This window comes from Taudactylus pleione, unplaced genomic scaffold (genome assembly GCF_031769625.1).
Source record: "Taudactylus pleione unplaced genomic scaffold, aTauple2 ptg000092l, whole genome shotgun sequence".
In the NCBI taxonomy this organism is placed as follows: Eukaryota; Metazoa; Chordata; class Amphibia; order Anura; family Myobatrachidae; genus Taudactylus; species Taudactylus pleione.
The window spans coordinates 16,880,945-16,896,209 of NW_028284494.1; the positions used below are offsets into that span (position 1 = coordinate 16,880,945).

Below are 15,265 nucleotides of genomic sequence, written 5' to 3' on the forward strand. Positions count from 1 at the left end.
CATATATATATAGTTCAGAACAAGGACACTAGATGGAATCGTGCCACACCAAACTAGTGTATATTCAAAAGTCCAGGGTATAGTTACCAGATCCTATTGTCGATAGGAGGATGTTCCTATTTACATACAATAGTACGCTGCACTTGGAGTCCTCCAAAGTATACGGCAGGGTCTGTTTGGGAAGTCCCGGTCTTTGAAGTAAGGAAATAAGATGAAAAATATCCCCAGGCATAAAAAAATATTCCAGGAAGATGGATCCAAATCGTTCAATCCGGTCGTTGTGTGTGTATAAACACTTGGCAGAATGGAGACAGTTCAATAGTCTCCTTGGTGGTCCTCTAACGCGTTTCGCTGTATCAGCTAACAGCTTTTTTTTAAAACATATGTAAATAGGAACATCCTCCTATCGACAATAGGATCTGGTAACTATACCCTGGACTTTTGAATATACACTAGTTTGGTGTGGCACGATTCCATCTAGTGTCCTTGTTCTGGACTATATATATGTCTTAACCATCCAAGTGACATTTCTGTGCTATTTTCTTCCCCTAATATTTGGCATTATAAACAGGAAGTGTGTTGATGTGGTCTGTATTATATGTATACACTGGCTTTTTCTTCACCATATTGATTTTATGCAATATTTAATTAAAGTGACCGATAGGGTCTTTGTAATTTCTATATATTATACATTTTTATATTCTAGTAAGCGCTGTGTATCATCTTTGTGGCTATCTATCCTTATGTTTAGAACATCATATTATCATAGCTGCTAATCAATTTATTTAATTATTCTGTGCCTTTTTGGGGTCCTTTTTCCTTTTTTCTTTCTATTGAATCTTAAGGTTGGACAAACAGTTTTTCAGTTTGTCGCCTCAGACACTACATCTCTCCAGTGGTGGCTACAATCTCAGAATTTATCCAAGAGCAGTCCCTTCTGGATTTGGGATTGGACCCTGGTCACCACAGATACTGTCTTGATTGGTTGGGGAGTGGTGACTCTCGGCTTTCAGCTTCAGGGCCGTTGCTCCAGGTCCGAGGCACTGCTCCCAATCAACATTCTGGAATTAGGAGCAGTCAGACTTGCTCTTCTACAATCTCAGGATGTCCTGCACAAGAAACCGGTTCGCATTCAATCAGACAATGCCACCACAGAGACTTATATCAATCACCAGGGAGGCACTCTGAGTCGGCAGGCTATGTTGGAGGTGACTTAGAACTTTGTTTGGGCAAAGGCCAGGGTACCTGCAATATCGGCCATTCACCTTCCCGGGATGGAGAACTGGGAGGCAGACTCAGGCACTTGGGGGAGTGGGAACTCCATCAGGAAGTTTTTCAGGCCATACCAGACCATTGGGGTATGCCCGATTTATAGACCTAATGGCCACTCTCCTCAACAAGAAGTTGCCAGTCTACGGAGCACAGTCAAGAGCTGTGGGTGGAGGAAACCCAACACTAACGCTGGGAGCGATTAAGTTCCCATGGAGTCTTCCCTGACACCAACTTAGAGACAACAAGCGTTAGAAATGGTAGCTCAAAATAAAGATGTTTTCTTCTCCTTTCTGCTACCTCCTCCTATGCCGGTGTCTACCTCACTCTGGCCCCTTTCGACGAGAGCATTCGGGGTCTCTTGGGTAGTTCACCATAGTGCTTTGGGGAAACAGTTGTACAGGTCGGCAACCTGGTCTTCTGTGCATACGTTCACCAAGTTTTACCGTTTCCATACTTTTCCTTATGCCGAGGTTGGTTTCGGCCGCTGTGTGTTGCGTGCGGCCTTGCCGGGCAAGGGCCCTGCGTTTGGCTTGCTTTAGGAAATCCCAGCATCAGTTTAGCAGTGTCCCCAAGATTGGATGATGAAGAAATTGGATTTTTTTATGTGGTCACCGTAAAATCATTTTTGTCATCCGCCTGGGGGACACTACAATCCCTCCCTTTCTAGTCTCTTGCTGTTTTATGGTTGTCAGAGTGGTGTGACTTTGGTCCTGATGCAGCAAGGATTGCTATTGCGATTACACACGCAATCGGCTGATGTATTCTGCGTATGCATCGCAGTGACTAGGAAGACCCATTGCAGTGTTGTTAATATTAAAAATAACCTCTATATACCCCTGCCTGTACCTTCTAAAATCCTTCCTATAAACCTCTAAGGATGACGCTAATTTGCGTACGCAGTCATACAGTAAATAAAGACAGACCTGGAATCTGTGGTTCCAAAGCACAAGTGTTATTCAAGTAAAAGTTCAGACAGTTACACGCAATTGATCCAGACACAATTTAGGCGCAAAAGGAATTATACAGACCCAAGTACAGTATACATACGCAGCGCTTCCGGTACCAGATGTTAGGCATCAGCAAGAAACCCCTCAGTCAGCATTCAGCAAGAAGACTAAAGACCCAGTGTTGGAGCACACATATTTATACCCCCCCCCCCCCCCGCCCAGAATAGACAGGACAATAGAGAAGTTTGCTGCTGATGTCATTGGTTCCCAGGGGAGAAGCATCTGTTACAAAGCATTTAACAGGCTGGTTCAAATAGACTCTCCCTGCCTTTAACAGCTGGGTGTCTTTCCCTTCCCGCCCCCTGTAACATCCTAACAGTTGTTCATGAAATATACGTTTTGTTGCTTATAGCCTCTGCGATCCATAACTCGAGAATGCATGATGCGACCTCCCCACCGATAACACCGGAATACTGTAAAAAGAGTACGCATCAGTACAAAACCAAACACGACTTGTTTCGCATGTATAAAACCTTAGTTATCAAATATCTTTATTTCTCAGCATTTAAACTAACTGAACCAACTTAAATCATATACTTTAAAGCTTATTAAACCTTATGCGTGAATATTTAATGTGTGAGTATTCGGGGTTTGATATGAAGACGTATTAATGTGTGCATGAAGATGGGTGCACTTTAACTCTCACTAAGTGAACATCTTAGCAGTGTGACATGCTGAGCCAGATAGTTCCACATGCCCTCTGTCAGCAGGCCCCCACCTTTCCTGTGTTCAAAGGAAAAAACTCTTTTGTTCTCCCAGACTCTTGTGTGAAATGCAACTGTGAAGTTGGGGCCATCCTGTCTGGGTGTGAGGCTAAAACCTGTTTAGGATTCATACAAATCCAATTGTGTAGATCAATGCCTGGATTATATTACAATTGCCACAACTATACTTTGTCTGCATACAGGGATTCCCAATTTATATGTAAAAACACTCATTGTCTATTCTATTTACTTTTACTCAGGAAGCTTGTTCTTCCAGTTGCCCTTGGTAGATTATCAAAAACATTGCCATCTGTTCTTAGCTCCTGAGTTGTAAGTTAAAGTGACGCTGGTCGCAAAATGGCGTCTTGCAGATTCTTGTTTCTAAAATGGAGCCTAGCTGCCATTTGCAAGATGGCGTCGCGCACGCTTCAATTTTAAACTGATCTTGTCTCAGCCAATAATCCAGTTTTGACAGTGTGATTGACAGAAAGTACTGTTTGGGGGGGGGGGGGAGGCGAAGTGCAGCTGTGCCAGTGCGTTTAAATGCCGTTACAGGGGCGTGCATAAATTATCCATTGTGATGCCATACGCAGCTTGGGTTTCCACTGGGTGCAATGAGTTTAGCAATTTCTGAGTAAGATCAGACCTTGTGTGTGAGAATGTGATTGTACTCGCTGTTACCGATGGTTTTGCAGTCTTGCTTAGTATTATGGATGTGTGTAAGGTAAGGGGGGCATCGTTATGTTAGACTGCGTATGACATTGAGATTGCAGTCATTAGCATATCTTCGCAGTGACCCTGCGTGCGTAATTACTATTGCGATTGCTGTAGCCATCCTTGCTGAATCAGGCCCTTAGCTCCTCCAAGCTACTTTGTCAGAGAATAAAAGCTTCAGGGAAGCAGGAGGGGTTAAGATGAACTCTCTAGTGCAGACCTGGCTAACCTGTGGCTCTCCAGCTGTTGTGAAACTACAAGTCCCCAGCATGTCCTGCTACAGTTTTGCTATTAGGGAACGCTAAAACTGTTGCAAGGCATGCTGGGACTTGTAGTTTCACAACAGCTGGAGAGCCACAGGTTGGCCAGGCCTGCTCTAGTGCCTACTCCTGTGTCCCAGCCCACATAACCCAGCGTAAGCTTAGCAGTGTCCCGCAGATGGATGACAAGGAAAGGATTTTACTGTGAGTACATAAAAGAATCAAAATTTTCTGACTACGGTGTCAGCATTACACATCAGTAGTCCTCTGAAATAGTCCTCCCCCTGTTATGAACTTGTGTTGTGTAATGAGACTATCAATGCAGAATTTCTAATGCAATGCAAAAAAAAAAACTTGATCTATACAGCGATGTGTGTGTATAAGAGTTGTTCCTATTTTAGGCGGAAGATCGGCTCTATACTGTGAGAGATCTCCCTCCTGACAAGCCGAGAGCATTGTATTCCGTACGTTCCATCATATCCCAGGCTAGAAGGTCAGTGCGAGTATCTTACTCCTTACTGGTCAGATCTATCACACCTTCTAAAGAACAAGAGCCCCAGTGTGCCCACTGCCCCTTATCATTATTGATAGTTTGTCACATTTCTGAGCCATGACGAGGACTTGGCCTCCCATTAGCATGTTTCTGGTTATTATTGTAATATGTTATCTATATTTATTATTTATTTATTAGGTTTCTTATATAGCGCAGCATATTCCGTTGCGCTTTACAATTGGAAACATTAATAGAACAAAACTGGATAATAACAGACAGATATATAGGTAGGAAGGCCCTGCTCGCAAGCTCTATATGTTACTATCTGACTGTTATTTCTGTAGCTTTGTGTTTCCCTTATTTTGTTTTATCTTGTTTCATAAAAATATACCTGATTTAAAAAGAGGACAAGTGGAGCTGTTGCTCATAGCAACCAGATTCTAGCTATCCTTTTATAGAATGTACTAGCGAAGTGATAGCTGGAATCTCATTGGTTGCTATGGGCAATACCTCCACTTGTTCTCTTTAGAGGTTTGATAAATCTCCCCAAACTTTCAATTGTACCTTTCTGAAGTGGTGAAGAGGATTCTCAGGAAACTCCTTATTTGCTAAGAAATAAAATATACAGTTGCCAATTTTTAAAGAAAATGTATTTACTTTATTCTCACAGCAATATATTGTTTACTATTTTGAATAAATTATATCATGTTAAATTTTTGCTGTGTGTTTTTTTTTTTTTTTTTTTCTGTTCTTACTACAGGGATTAGAGCTGGTTTATTAACTTCTTTCTGTCCAGACCTCATTTATATTGCTTCAAGTTAATTAATTTATGATCTTGAATGTAGTGTTTATTCTAGCACCCTGCACTTGTGACTTACCTGTGCAGTTCCTCTTTCCTGCCTGGGATGTCGCTCTCTACTCTGGTGCTTCTATCACACGCTGGTCTGTATCTCAGCAGTTTGTTGGAATAGCTGAGAGTTAGACAGTGACACCCCAGGCAGGAAAGAGCAACTGCATGGGTTGGGCAGGTGCACGGTGCTAGAATGAACACTATGAATGTATACCATTTTGTTTCATGAAAGTGCATTTCACACCGCGATTTTACTCCATTTTGAAAGTAGTCTCTTGTAATCTAGCAAATCTCTGCAAAATTATGTTATTCAGACAGCAGCAAACAGCCTAAAGGGTATATTGTACATCCCTTCCCTCCACGAAACCTAAAAATCTAGTGGTCCAGAATCCTGGGCTTTCATTGTCTTCCTTAACAAAACTTCACATCTGGCTGCGCTACAGTTTGCACTTTACAACAGAGTTTTTCCAAAACGCTACCATTACAGTCCAGGTTTTCAGGATATCCATGCTTGAGTCTGAGGGGTAAATTTACTAAAGTGAGAGTTTTTAGAAGTGAGTTTTAAAAGTGATGTTGCCCATAGCAACCAATCAGATTCTAGCTATTATCTTCTAGAAGGTGCTAATTAAATGTTAAGTAGAATCTGATTGGTTGCTATGGGCAACATCACTTTTAAAACTCACTTCTAAAAACTCACTTTAGTAAATTTACCCCTAAATGGTTACATCAAATTCACTGAGGTACTAATTAAGTCACCTGTGCTCAAGCATGGATATCCCTAAAACCTTGACTGTAATGGCGGAGTTTAGGAACCTCTGCTTTAATAGATAAACCCCCATTGTGCTACAATACCTCACACTGATCCAACACTCTCCCTTCTGTTGCCTACGGGTAACGATCCCCTTGCAAATATATTCGTTTTGTTGTGTATGTTACACTTTCTATGAATGCATGAGTAATCTCACATTAATTTGGTAATGTCCACATCTGCTAAGCTTCCGGTGTCTATAAATCATCCATGTACACTGCAATTAGTGCTAATTATTCCTTTTAATAGGACATTTCCACCTGCTACTTCATTGTACTAATGGGATGATTCTTGGGGGGCGTTTTTCCTGGGGCTTTGTGGGGGGGTTTTCTTTGTGTCATTTTGCATTAAGCTTTTCATCTCCTTTTCATTCTTCTCTTTATCTACATATACAGTCCCTGGTTAGCTCTTCAATTGAACAATATCATTGGGTTATATTGATGTACTTAGTATTTTATTGTACTTGCAATTCTTCATTATAACTTTTTTGCCTTTTTATTTTGTCCTCTTCTTTTTTTTTACACAGGTTTTTGGAATCCTGTTGCAGGCACAAGCTTTCCCTCAACGCCCTTTCTCACACCTGCTGTTGGAGGATGGTATGGTAACTCGGCTTTAAATGTATCATTTCCATATGTATTTGCATAATTCATTTCCCTACAGCCATGCAAAATGTGGTACAGAAAAGGTCCATTTTTAAATATATTTGCAGATTTCTTGTCCTATAAAGACTTCAGATTTGGGCCAGCTTTGAAATTGCAGGAAATGAGTCTCAGTTAAATTAGTGCGATCGACTTTTGTTCTTTACTGATGGACAAATGTTCTCTTCTATACCTCAACTTTTACCCTCTCATGCCCTAAACCTAAACCAACATTGCTGTATGACTGGATCCTGCATCCCGACAGAGCACACTTTCCTCTTACAACCTAGCGGGACCAGAATAAAATACAGATGTGTCCTCATACACTGTTGCCTCAGTCACACCCAACCGAGCCAGGCCGTTTATGCCGAGCATCTTTTTTTGCGTGTGTGTTGTTTGTTTTTTTTTTTACTCTGATGTGCATTTTAGTCACAGCGTAATGCGACAATGCTGCTTCACGTTTTTGTATATCTGTGTGCGACTGAGTCTGCACATCTGTAGACGACCTGCTACGATGCAGTGGGTGCAGCTTTTTTTTTTTTTTCAAGTCAAGTTTCATTCTACAGATTCAGACTCTGATAGAATGAATATATATATATATATATATATATATATATATCTCAATCTCCAATGAATCAGTGCAGTTTGGTGAAGCAGTTTTGTCACATCTCGTTGTGACTAAGTTGCACATTCAAGCGAAAAATTGCTCAGCGCAGCTTTCTCGCGCCAAGCATCTTGCGACTCGTGGAGTGCTGAGTGTAGGAGGACACATCTGTATTGAACTCCTAATGTCCTATATACGAGGTATGTCTATAAAATAACGAGACTGTGATTCCACCTAGTAAACAATACAGTCAGGACCGGTTCTAACTGCATACGTAGTAACCTTGAACTTGTCTGAACCTGCATGACAAGCAGCAACACTCTATGACGTTCATTTGATTGTGAGACTCCATTTCATTTGGTTGTGTTTTCTGTGGTGCCGAAAAAATGCTACGTTTAAAAGTTGAACAAAGAGTCAATTTGAAATTTTTAGTAACATTTTTTGCGATCTCAAGGGTGTAATATTGCAAGAACGGGTTCCAGAAGGCACAACAGTTACCCAGCGTTATTATAAGGAAGTTTTGAAAAAGCTGAGAGAGAGTCAGAAACGGGCGCAACTGTGGAAAAATGGTTTCATTCATCACCAGGACAATGCGCCTGATCACAAAGCACTTTATTGGTGCATACACACAGTCCGATTTTTCTTCAGATCTGAACAATAACAATTTTAAAAATCGTTCATATCTGAAAGAAAAACCTGACATGTAGAACGATGCGCGCTCCCGTTTGTCAGATAACGATATCTGACATCTGATGTGTTTGCAGTCAGTTTTGGGCAATTTTCATTCATTTTAATGCAGTCAAAAATCATTCAATCGTTTGCAAATCGTTCAGTGGTTCATCTGACATATCTGATCTGACATATCTGATCTGACATATCTGATCTGACATATCTGATCTGACATATCTGATCTGACATATCTGACCCTGTGTATGCACCTTTTGACCGACAATCACATCACTACACTTGAACATCCTCCATATTCGCCCGATTTAGCACCTTGCGACTTTTATCTTCTCCCAAAAGTTAAATCAGTGCTTAAGGGACACATTCTGAATCAGTTGATGCTGTAAAGAAGAAAACAGCAGATATGTTGAAACAAGTAACAGAAAGTGATTTGCTCCATACCTTCCACCAGTGGGAAACAAGACTACAGCGATGTATTAGTGCAAATGGGGAGTATATTGAAGGGGACAAACATAAAATTTGTAATACCAATAAATAAAGCTGAGTTATTTAATCAGTCTCGTTAATAGACATATTACCTCGTAGATTGTAAGCCCTCTTACCTAGGGAATATGCTAGCACTGTATAAATAAATATACCCTGTCCATGTTAGTTAGCAGACTATATCTGATAGAGGCAGCAGTTACCCTGCATGGTATGGCGTCAGCTGGTTGTACTTATCTGTTCCTGCCAGCCATGGCTATAGGTATCCCATTATATAATCGTAATAATATGTTCACACAGGGACATGGTCACAATCATAACAGGCGTGAATGTAATACAATTGCTCCTTTGAGAAATTAATGGAACATTAACACTGATTCCTCTGTTAAAGGACTGTTTTGTTTAGGAGTAAGCACAAGGCTCAGCCAAAAGGTCTGCCAGTGTCTTAATGTTCCTAATTGTAGCACACACGGAACAAAGAGGCACAGTGGTAGCATTGGTGATGGTGGCACCAGTTGGATGTTGTGTTGAGTGCCCATTGCTGCAACTGAGGGTTTATGTGATGACCACAAAGGTGTCTGGTAAATAAAAGACCTCAATTTAAAATGTAAAATGCATCTCTGACTTTGTAGGAGGCCCAGGTTCTTCTAATGTTGGTCAGCCATGGTTGACTTTCACTTTGCAGTGCAGATAGACTGGACCACTATAGTATGGGGAATACAGAGGCCAACCCTTCAAAGTCAGGAACAAACTAATCAACACTTTGCCCAGTGCTGCCCCTTCCTTATAGAACATAGTGCTTAGCAGATCATCTCGTTGCTCTAGATTGCAAAACCCTTAAGCTGGGTACATACTAATTGTCAGATTGAGCTGCATGTAGGGCTGACCTGATGATGCGACTGATGACCTTGCGAGAGCGCGCAATGGCCAACATAGTGGGTACACACTAGACGACTTTGACAATATGTCGGCCCAATCCATCGGATCATGCAAAATATCGTCTGTGTAGCCAGCTTTAAGGTGCCTACGCACATGGCGAAGTTTTACACGATCTGGTCGATTCCGAAACATCGGAACGACAGATGGTGTAAAATATGCTCAAATCGTGAGTCCCCACTCACGATCACGATGCGATGCGCGTCCCCGCAGGTCGCACATCGCATCTTCAGATCTGCCGTGCTGTAGGGCAGATCTGACAATCTGAAGTCACAATGCATTGGATAGTTTAGGAGGCACAATAGATCGTGTGTCAAATTGGCGGCTTTTTCAGACCAAATCGTGCCCACGACTGCTGGGGAGCCCCCGGGAGAGTTCAGGGGGAAATCGTACACATCGTGGAATTGTGAGCACATCGCTATGTGTGTAGGCACCATTACTCTTCAGTTTAGTGCTTCTCAACTCCAGTCCTCAATTACCAACAGGTCGTGTTTTGTGTATGCCATTAATCATGCACAAGTGAGTTAATCTATTTTGCTGGGTCAGTAATTATACCACCTGCTTCCACAGTAAGAAATACTGAAAACATGGCCTGTTAGCAAAACTTCAGGGCTGAGGTTGAGCACTGCTGCTTTAGATAACAAGGGATTAAATGTCTTCATCGTTCAGACAGCAGCTTGGTGCTCTCACCCACAATTGGGATGGAACTGTGGCCCTCATTCAGATTCGGTCGCAAGCGCTGAGCGCTCGGAACCGGCTCAATGTTTTGGTTCTGCGGACGCAGAACCTAACGGAACGCTTGCCGTTTTGTGGGCGGCTGCACTGACATCAGCAGTGATGTCAGTGGGGAGTTTCCTGCTCGATCAGAGCAGGAAGCTCCCTGGGGCTTGCGGTTGCCGAGACCCAACCTTAGGGTCAACCTGGTCGGTCGCTAAGCTATGGGTGGTAACCCACAGCTTAGCTAGCGACCAGGAGGCTGCACTAAAAAAAGAAGCGGCCGCCCTCATTCAGAGAGAGTGATTGCTTCTTGCGGCCGTCTCTGAATGAGGGCCTGTATCCTGAGAGACTCCCCAAAGCTGAGAAAGCTAAACTACATAGTGAGCCTTCAGGAACACCAGTAGCTCTTTATGAGTTTACCTAGTGTTTAATACAGTTTCATGATTTGTATTTTCTTCCCCATAAATCGTTTTTTCCGGCAGCCATAATGTATAGGTTATTTTCTTAGCTGAATAGTGATTTGTTTTCTAGTTAAGTGGCTTTTCCGAGAGTGGACGGTATGAGCAAGGACAAGGGTGGCTCCCTGGTGCGCCAAATGCTATTTCCAGCTAGCAAACACAGGGTTGGTTCTGAAGCCCACATCTACTTTGTCAGTGAGAGCGCCAGGAGGTCACTAGCGCCTATATGACGCTAAGGGGCCTATTTAGTATTATCCCAATGTATGAAGGAGGGACCACAGCAGATATTGTATCCCCCATAGGATTCTATGCACGATAACGCCCGGCCACAACCGCACACGTGAGTTTTGCAGAAATTTGACAGCAGTGAAATGTGTGTATGATGTGTAATTGTTGTAGGTGCTTTTATCACTGCAAGTAAAGCGGAAAATAGCGATAACTCGATCATGACACGCTGCTTTTTTTTATAGCGCTTCAGTGTCCTAAAGTAAATATAACAAAGCGATAGGGGATGAGCTGTATCACATGAATAATACTGTATAATGCTTTTCCTTCCTTCGTTTCCTAAATGTCATACCTATTTCTCAGTGATTAATGAATGTAATTGCTGGCTAACCCTGATACCTTGTATTGCTATTATGCACATTTCTATTCAATAATATAAATCTTCCCTTCTTCCAGGAACCTGGGACAGAAGCCAAAGCCGCTGTACCGGTGCTGCTGGAACAGTCCTTCATCCCAGACAAAGGCAGCTTTGCAGTCTACTCTGATAATATGGTGCTGGCAAGTTACCTGGACGGAGTCCTATTATATATGACTTGGAGTTTTGCTAACTTCAATAAAGGGGAAGAGGTAATTTTTTATTTTGTTGTCAGTGTTCATTCTCTGTGGTAGCTCTGTGCAGGAGTGCCAGTGTCTCTGTAATGTAATACTGCTAGTAATTGGTAGTCTTAAAGTCATCAGACAGGAACTAAGAGCATTGGAGTGGCCCCCAATTAGGCTCAGACCTTGAAGAGACTCATCTCTTTATATTGTTTATGGGGATAGAATCCCTTTGGCATAATCTAAGGCTGGGTACACACTAGACTGTGTACCCAGCCCGACTTCTTCAGCGACGTGACCCAGCGGGGGAGCCGGAATCTGCAAATGCACACACACTTGCCAATGCAGGGAGCGACAGCGGGGGCCATGCTGCATTCGCCAGCATAGCCCTCGCTAATGACGCACGGGAAACGCGCATCGTCGGTGACATAGCCGCCGTATCGGACAACACATCGTTTAGTGCAGTTGTCTCCAACCCGTAGCTTGTGGGCTTACTTGGTAGCTCACGGTCTTAATTTTGGTAGCTTATCTAGCTGCAGTAGTGGCGAGTAAACTAGGAGGAAGTGACCTCTGACGCGTGCTCCCCCGTGGTGTCGCTGCCATGGGTGGAGCCACAAGGATGCTAGTCAGGTGATTGCCACAGCCTCTACAGCAATCACCTGACGTGCTTCCCTGTGGTTCCACCCATGGCATCTACGCTATAGCGGAGCGAGTGACTCCCACTCAGCCATGCTGGTGAATCACACAGCAGCCCTGCCTATACGGAATTGGTATGAAATACCGCCGGCCGGCAGCCCGACAAGAGCAGAGTCCCGAGCAGCGGAAGCCCGACAGCGCTGGAAATCCTGATCGTCCTCAGGTAAGTATATACTAACCTAACCACCCTAACCCTCCTTAGGGGTGCCTAACCCTAACTTCCCCCCAAGTGCCTAACCCTAACCACCCCCTTCCCCGCTGCCCAAACCTAAGTCCCCCCGGGGGTGCCTAACCCTCCCTCCCCCTAGCCTAAACCTAACCCTCCCGGGGGGGTGCCTAACACTAAGTCCCCCCCTGGGAGCCCAACCGTCCCCCCCCCCCTGCGGATGTCCGCTCGCGGTGCCCGGCTTCACTACGATCGTGATGCCGGGCGCCGGTCTCCCGGCATCGGGGAAATGCGGGCGTCTACATCTACACGCCCGGCATTTCACCCTTTCCGGGATATGACAGTCGGGAAGCCGGCTGCCGGTATTTAGGCAGTCTGCTTCCCGATTGCATACCGCCTATACAGTATCTTTTGATCCTGTACTGCACGTACCTCCTTGGAGCCAGTAATTAACAGAGAAATGTGCCTGTCGTTACATTTTATTTACAAACTACAACAATATCATTGTATTAATTAGATGCATTGTTGTTTTCTATGAACATTTTTTTACATTTTTTTTTTATGTTTATTAAATGACCTTCAATTGTTTGGTTATTAGCCAGATTTTTTTTCTACAATTTTAGTAGCTCTTCAGGAGGTTTAATTTTACTAAAGTAGCTCAAATCCCAATTAAGGTTGGCGACCTCTGGTGTAGTGCGTACCCGGCATAACTGTCTGACCAGTCTATCGGAAGTGACAGGGAATACGGAGATCAGACTTATTGCCTCCTGTAGTATTCTTCCTCAGTGCTGAATAGCCAGAGTTTGCCAATATTGGCACCACGCGAGTGATGACCAGGGCTTGGGCATTGACATGTATTGATATGTTTGGATACGTTTATGCTTGTGCCTATCTGATGGCTTTGAGCGCCATATTATGCACAAAAAAAAAACATTACACTTTGCGTTTTGGTGAGGAAATGGTGGAGCTGGCAAAAAAGTTAAGACTCCACTTTGCATCTTATCTAGTTCATTCATTGGACATCTATTTTTTGGAGCCTCAAATGTATTATGCGAGCCATACATCTACGGCCCTGATTCCCCTTTCTGATGACCCAATGCACAGATCCGTGGGTCGGCAGCCATCAGTGAATGGCGATCTGTCGGCAGTTGGGGGAAAGTCAACATGTTAAAAATCGATGACTTGCCGATTACGACCATTTTTGGGTCGGGACCGGGGAATCCTGATAGTATGGGGCCAGTTACTTAGATGTTTAAGATAAATAATGTAGATATGAATTCAGTGTTTCCTCCTTTTTACTGTTCTCACTTGTTACTTCTAGATTTTACATAACAGTAAGGGGTAAACTTACTAATGGGAGTTCTATTAAGAAGTGATGTTGCCTATAGCAACCAATCAGTTCCCAGGTATTCTGTTCTAGAAGGTGCTAGATACATGAGAAGTAGAATCTGATTGGTTGCTATGGGCAACATCACTTCTTAAATAGAACTCCTAAATATATTTCATTTTCTAGACTGTCTGACCCTAGCCCATGTAAATGAAATAAACTTGCTATGTAATATTGGCGATGGCCATCAGCAGGGTGGGATGGATTTGTTCCCATGTTGCCACCATGATTACATGCCTGAAGATGACATGTAACCATTGTATGTAATGAACCATCTGTTACCCATGACCATCCCTATGTAATATATAATCAGACAGTTACTTTTGGAGTGGTCTAATGGGATAAGAAGTGAACCCTGATCTTTTCTATCTCCCAATTGTTAGCTGAAAGACAGCACAACACTACATGCAGCTTCCAGTGCTTCTAAGCATGAACATTTTGGTTGGTGCTGTTTACGTTTACCTAATGGATCATCAGAACTGGTGGAACTGGAGTGTCCTGGAGAGTATGCGAGGTGTGTATTCCGTTTTATAAATCACTGTCATGGACTGTGAGACACATCTAGAACCATGTAACTAGCAACTTGCAGTTTGATCGGCTTAATTTGAGCGCAGTCCTATCGGAAATCCGAATGGGCTTACAAAGAACAGTGGCCCTTATTCAGAGCCAGTCGCTCTGACAGAGCGCTCGCTCTGAATCAGGGCCGGTCTTTTTTTCTTTTTTTTAGAACGGCCTCCTGGCCGCTCGCATAGCTGTGGGTGACCACCCACAGCTATAGCGAGCGGCCAGGAAGATGGTCGCGATGGTCAAGAAAATCGCAACCATCGGGCTTGCGACGAGACCCTTGTGGTAGGGTCTCGTTGCCGCAAGCCCCAGAGAACTTTCGGCTCAAACAGAGCCGAAAGCTCTGCCACTGACATCACTTGTGATGTCAGTGGGGCCGCCCCCAGACGGTAGGCGTTCTCATGGGAACGCCTCCGTCTGGGCAGCCACCCCCCCCGGCCCGCCCACCAAAGGGGGCGAGCTGTCACTCAACATTGACAGCACGCCCTCTTTGGTACGAGACCCGGAGCAACGGCTTGCCCATTTTTCTTTTGAATGTTCTTATTTATTTGGAAACCCTAGGTAGTATGAGTGCATTATAATAATAAGTATAAAACTTTAAGTATAATGGGCTTTAGAGTGCCCCAAATCAGAATACCGTTCTCTTTTACCTTCCGTTTTGTTCTGCAATGTGATTGGCTGACAGCTGCATACAAGTGCATACATAATGACTTATGTGATGCTGGTGTAGCTAGCTCTAGATCCATTTACCGGTTTCCTCCTTTGTTTTGCTGGTAGCTGGCTGTGGTGTAAGCACCATGTCTTCTCTCCCTGTAGCTACATCAGAACGGCGGCGTCATGGTGCCATTGGCTGGATGAGAAGTCGTTGCAGGAAATGCAGACACCCGCTGCTACTGATCACTGGTAATAGAGTTGGTGGAGGGTTAGTTATTGAGTATCCCCAGAGGGCACCATGTATAAGTGGTGGTCGTTTCATATGAATGGACAATATGGCTTCAG

The 15,265-nt window shown here is 43.6% G+C and overlaps 1 protein-coding gene across 1 annotated transcript in view; it reads left to right on the plus strand.

Annotated features, from left to right (window-relative positions):
• The window catches only part of CUNH5orf34 (chromosome unknown C5orf34 homolog), a 41,122-nt gene that overhangs the window by 16,422 nt on the left and 9,435 nt on the right, over positions 1-15,265 (plus strand). Inside the window, exons 6-10 of the mRNA XM_088469498.1 lie at positions 4,359-4,450; positions 6,635-6,704; positions 11,313-11,483; positions 14,086-14,216; positions 15,083-15,169. Coding sequence (XP_088325624.1) covers positions 4,359-4,450; positions 6,635-6,704; positions 11,313-11,483; positions 14,086-14,216; positions 15,083-15,169 — 551 coding nt within the window. The remainder of the gene's footprint in view (positions 1-4,358; positions 4,451-6,634; positions 6,705-11,312; positions 11,484-14,085; positions 14,217-15,082; positions 15,170-15,265) is intronic.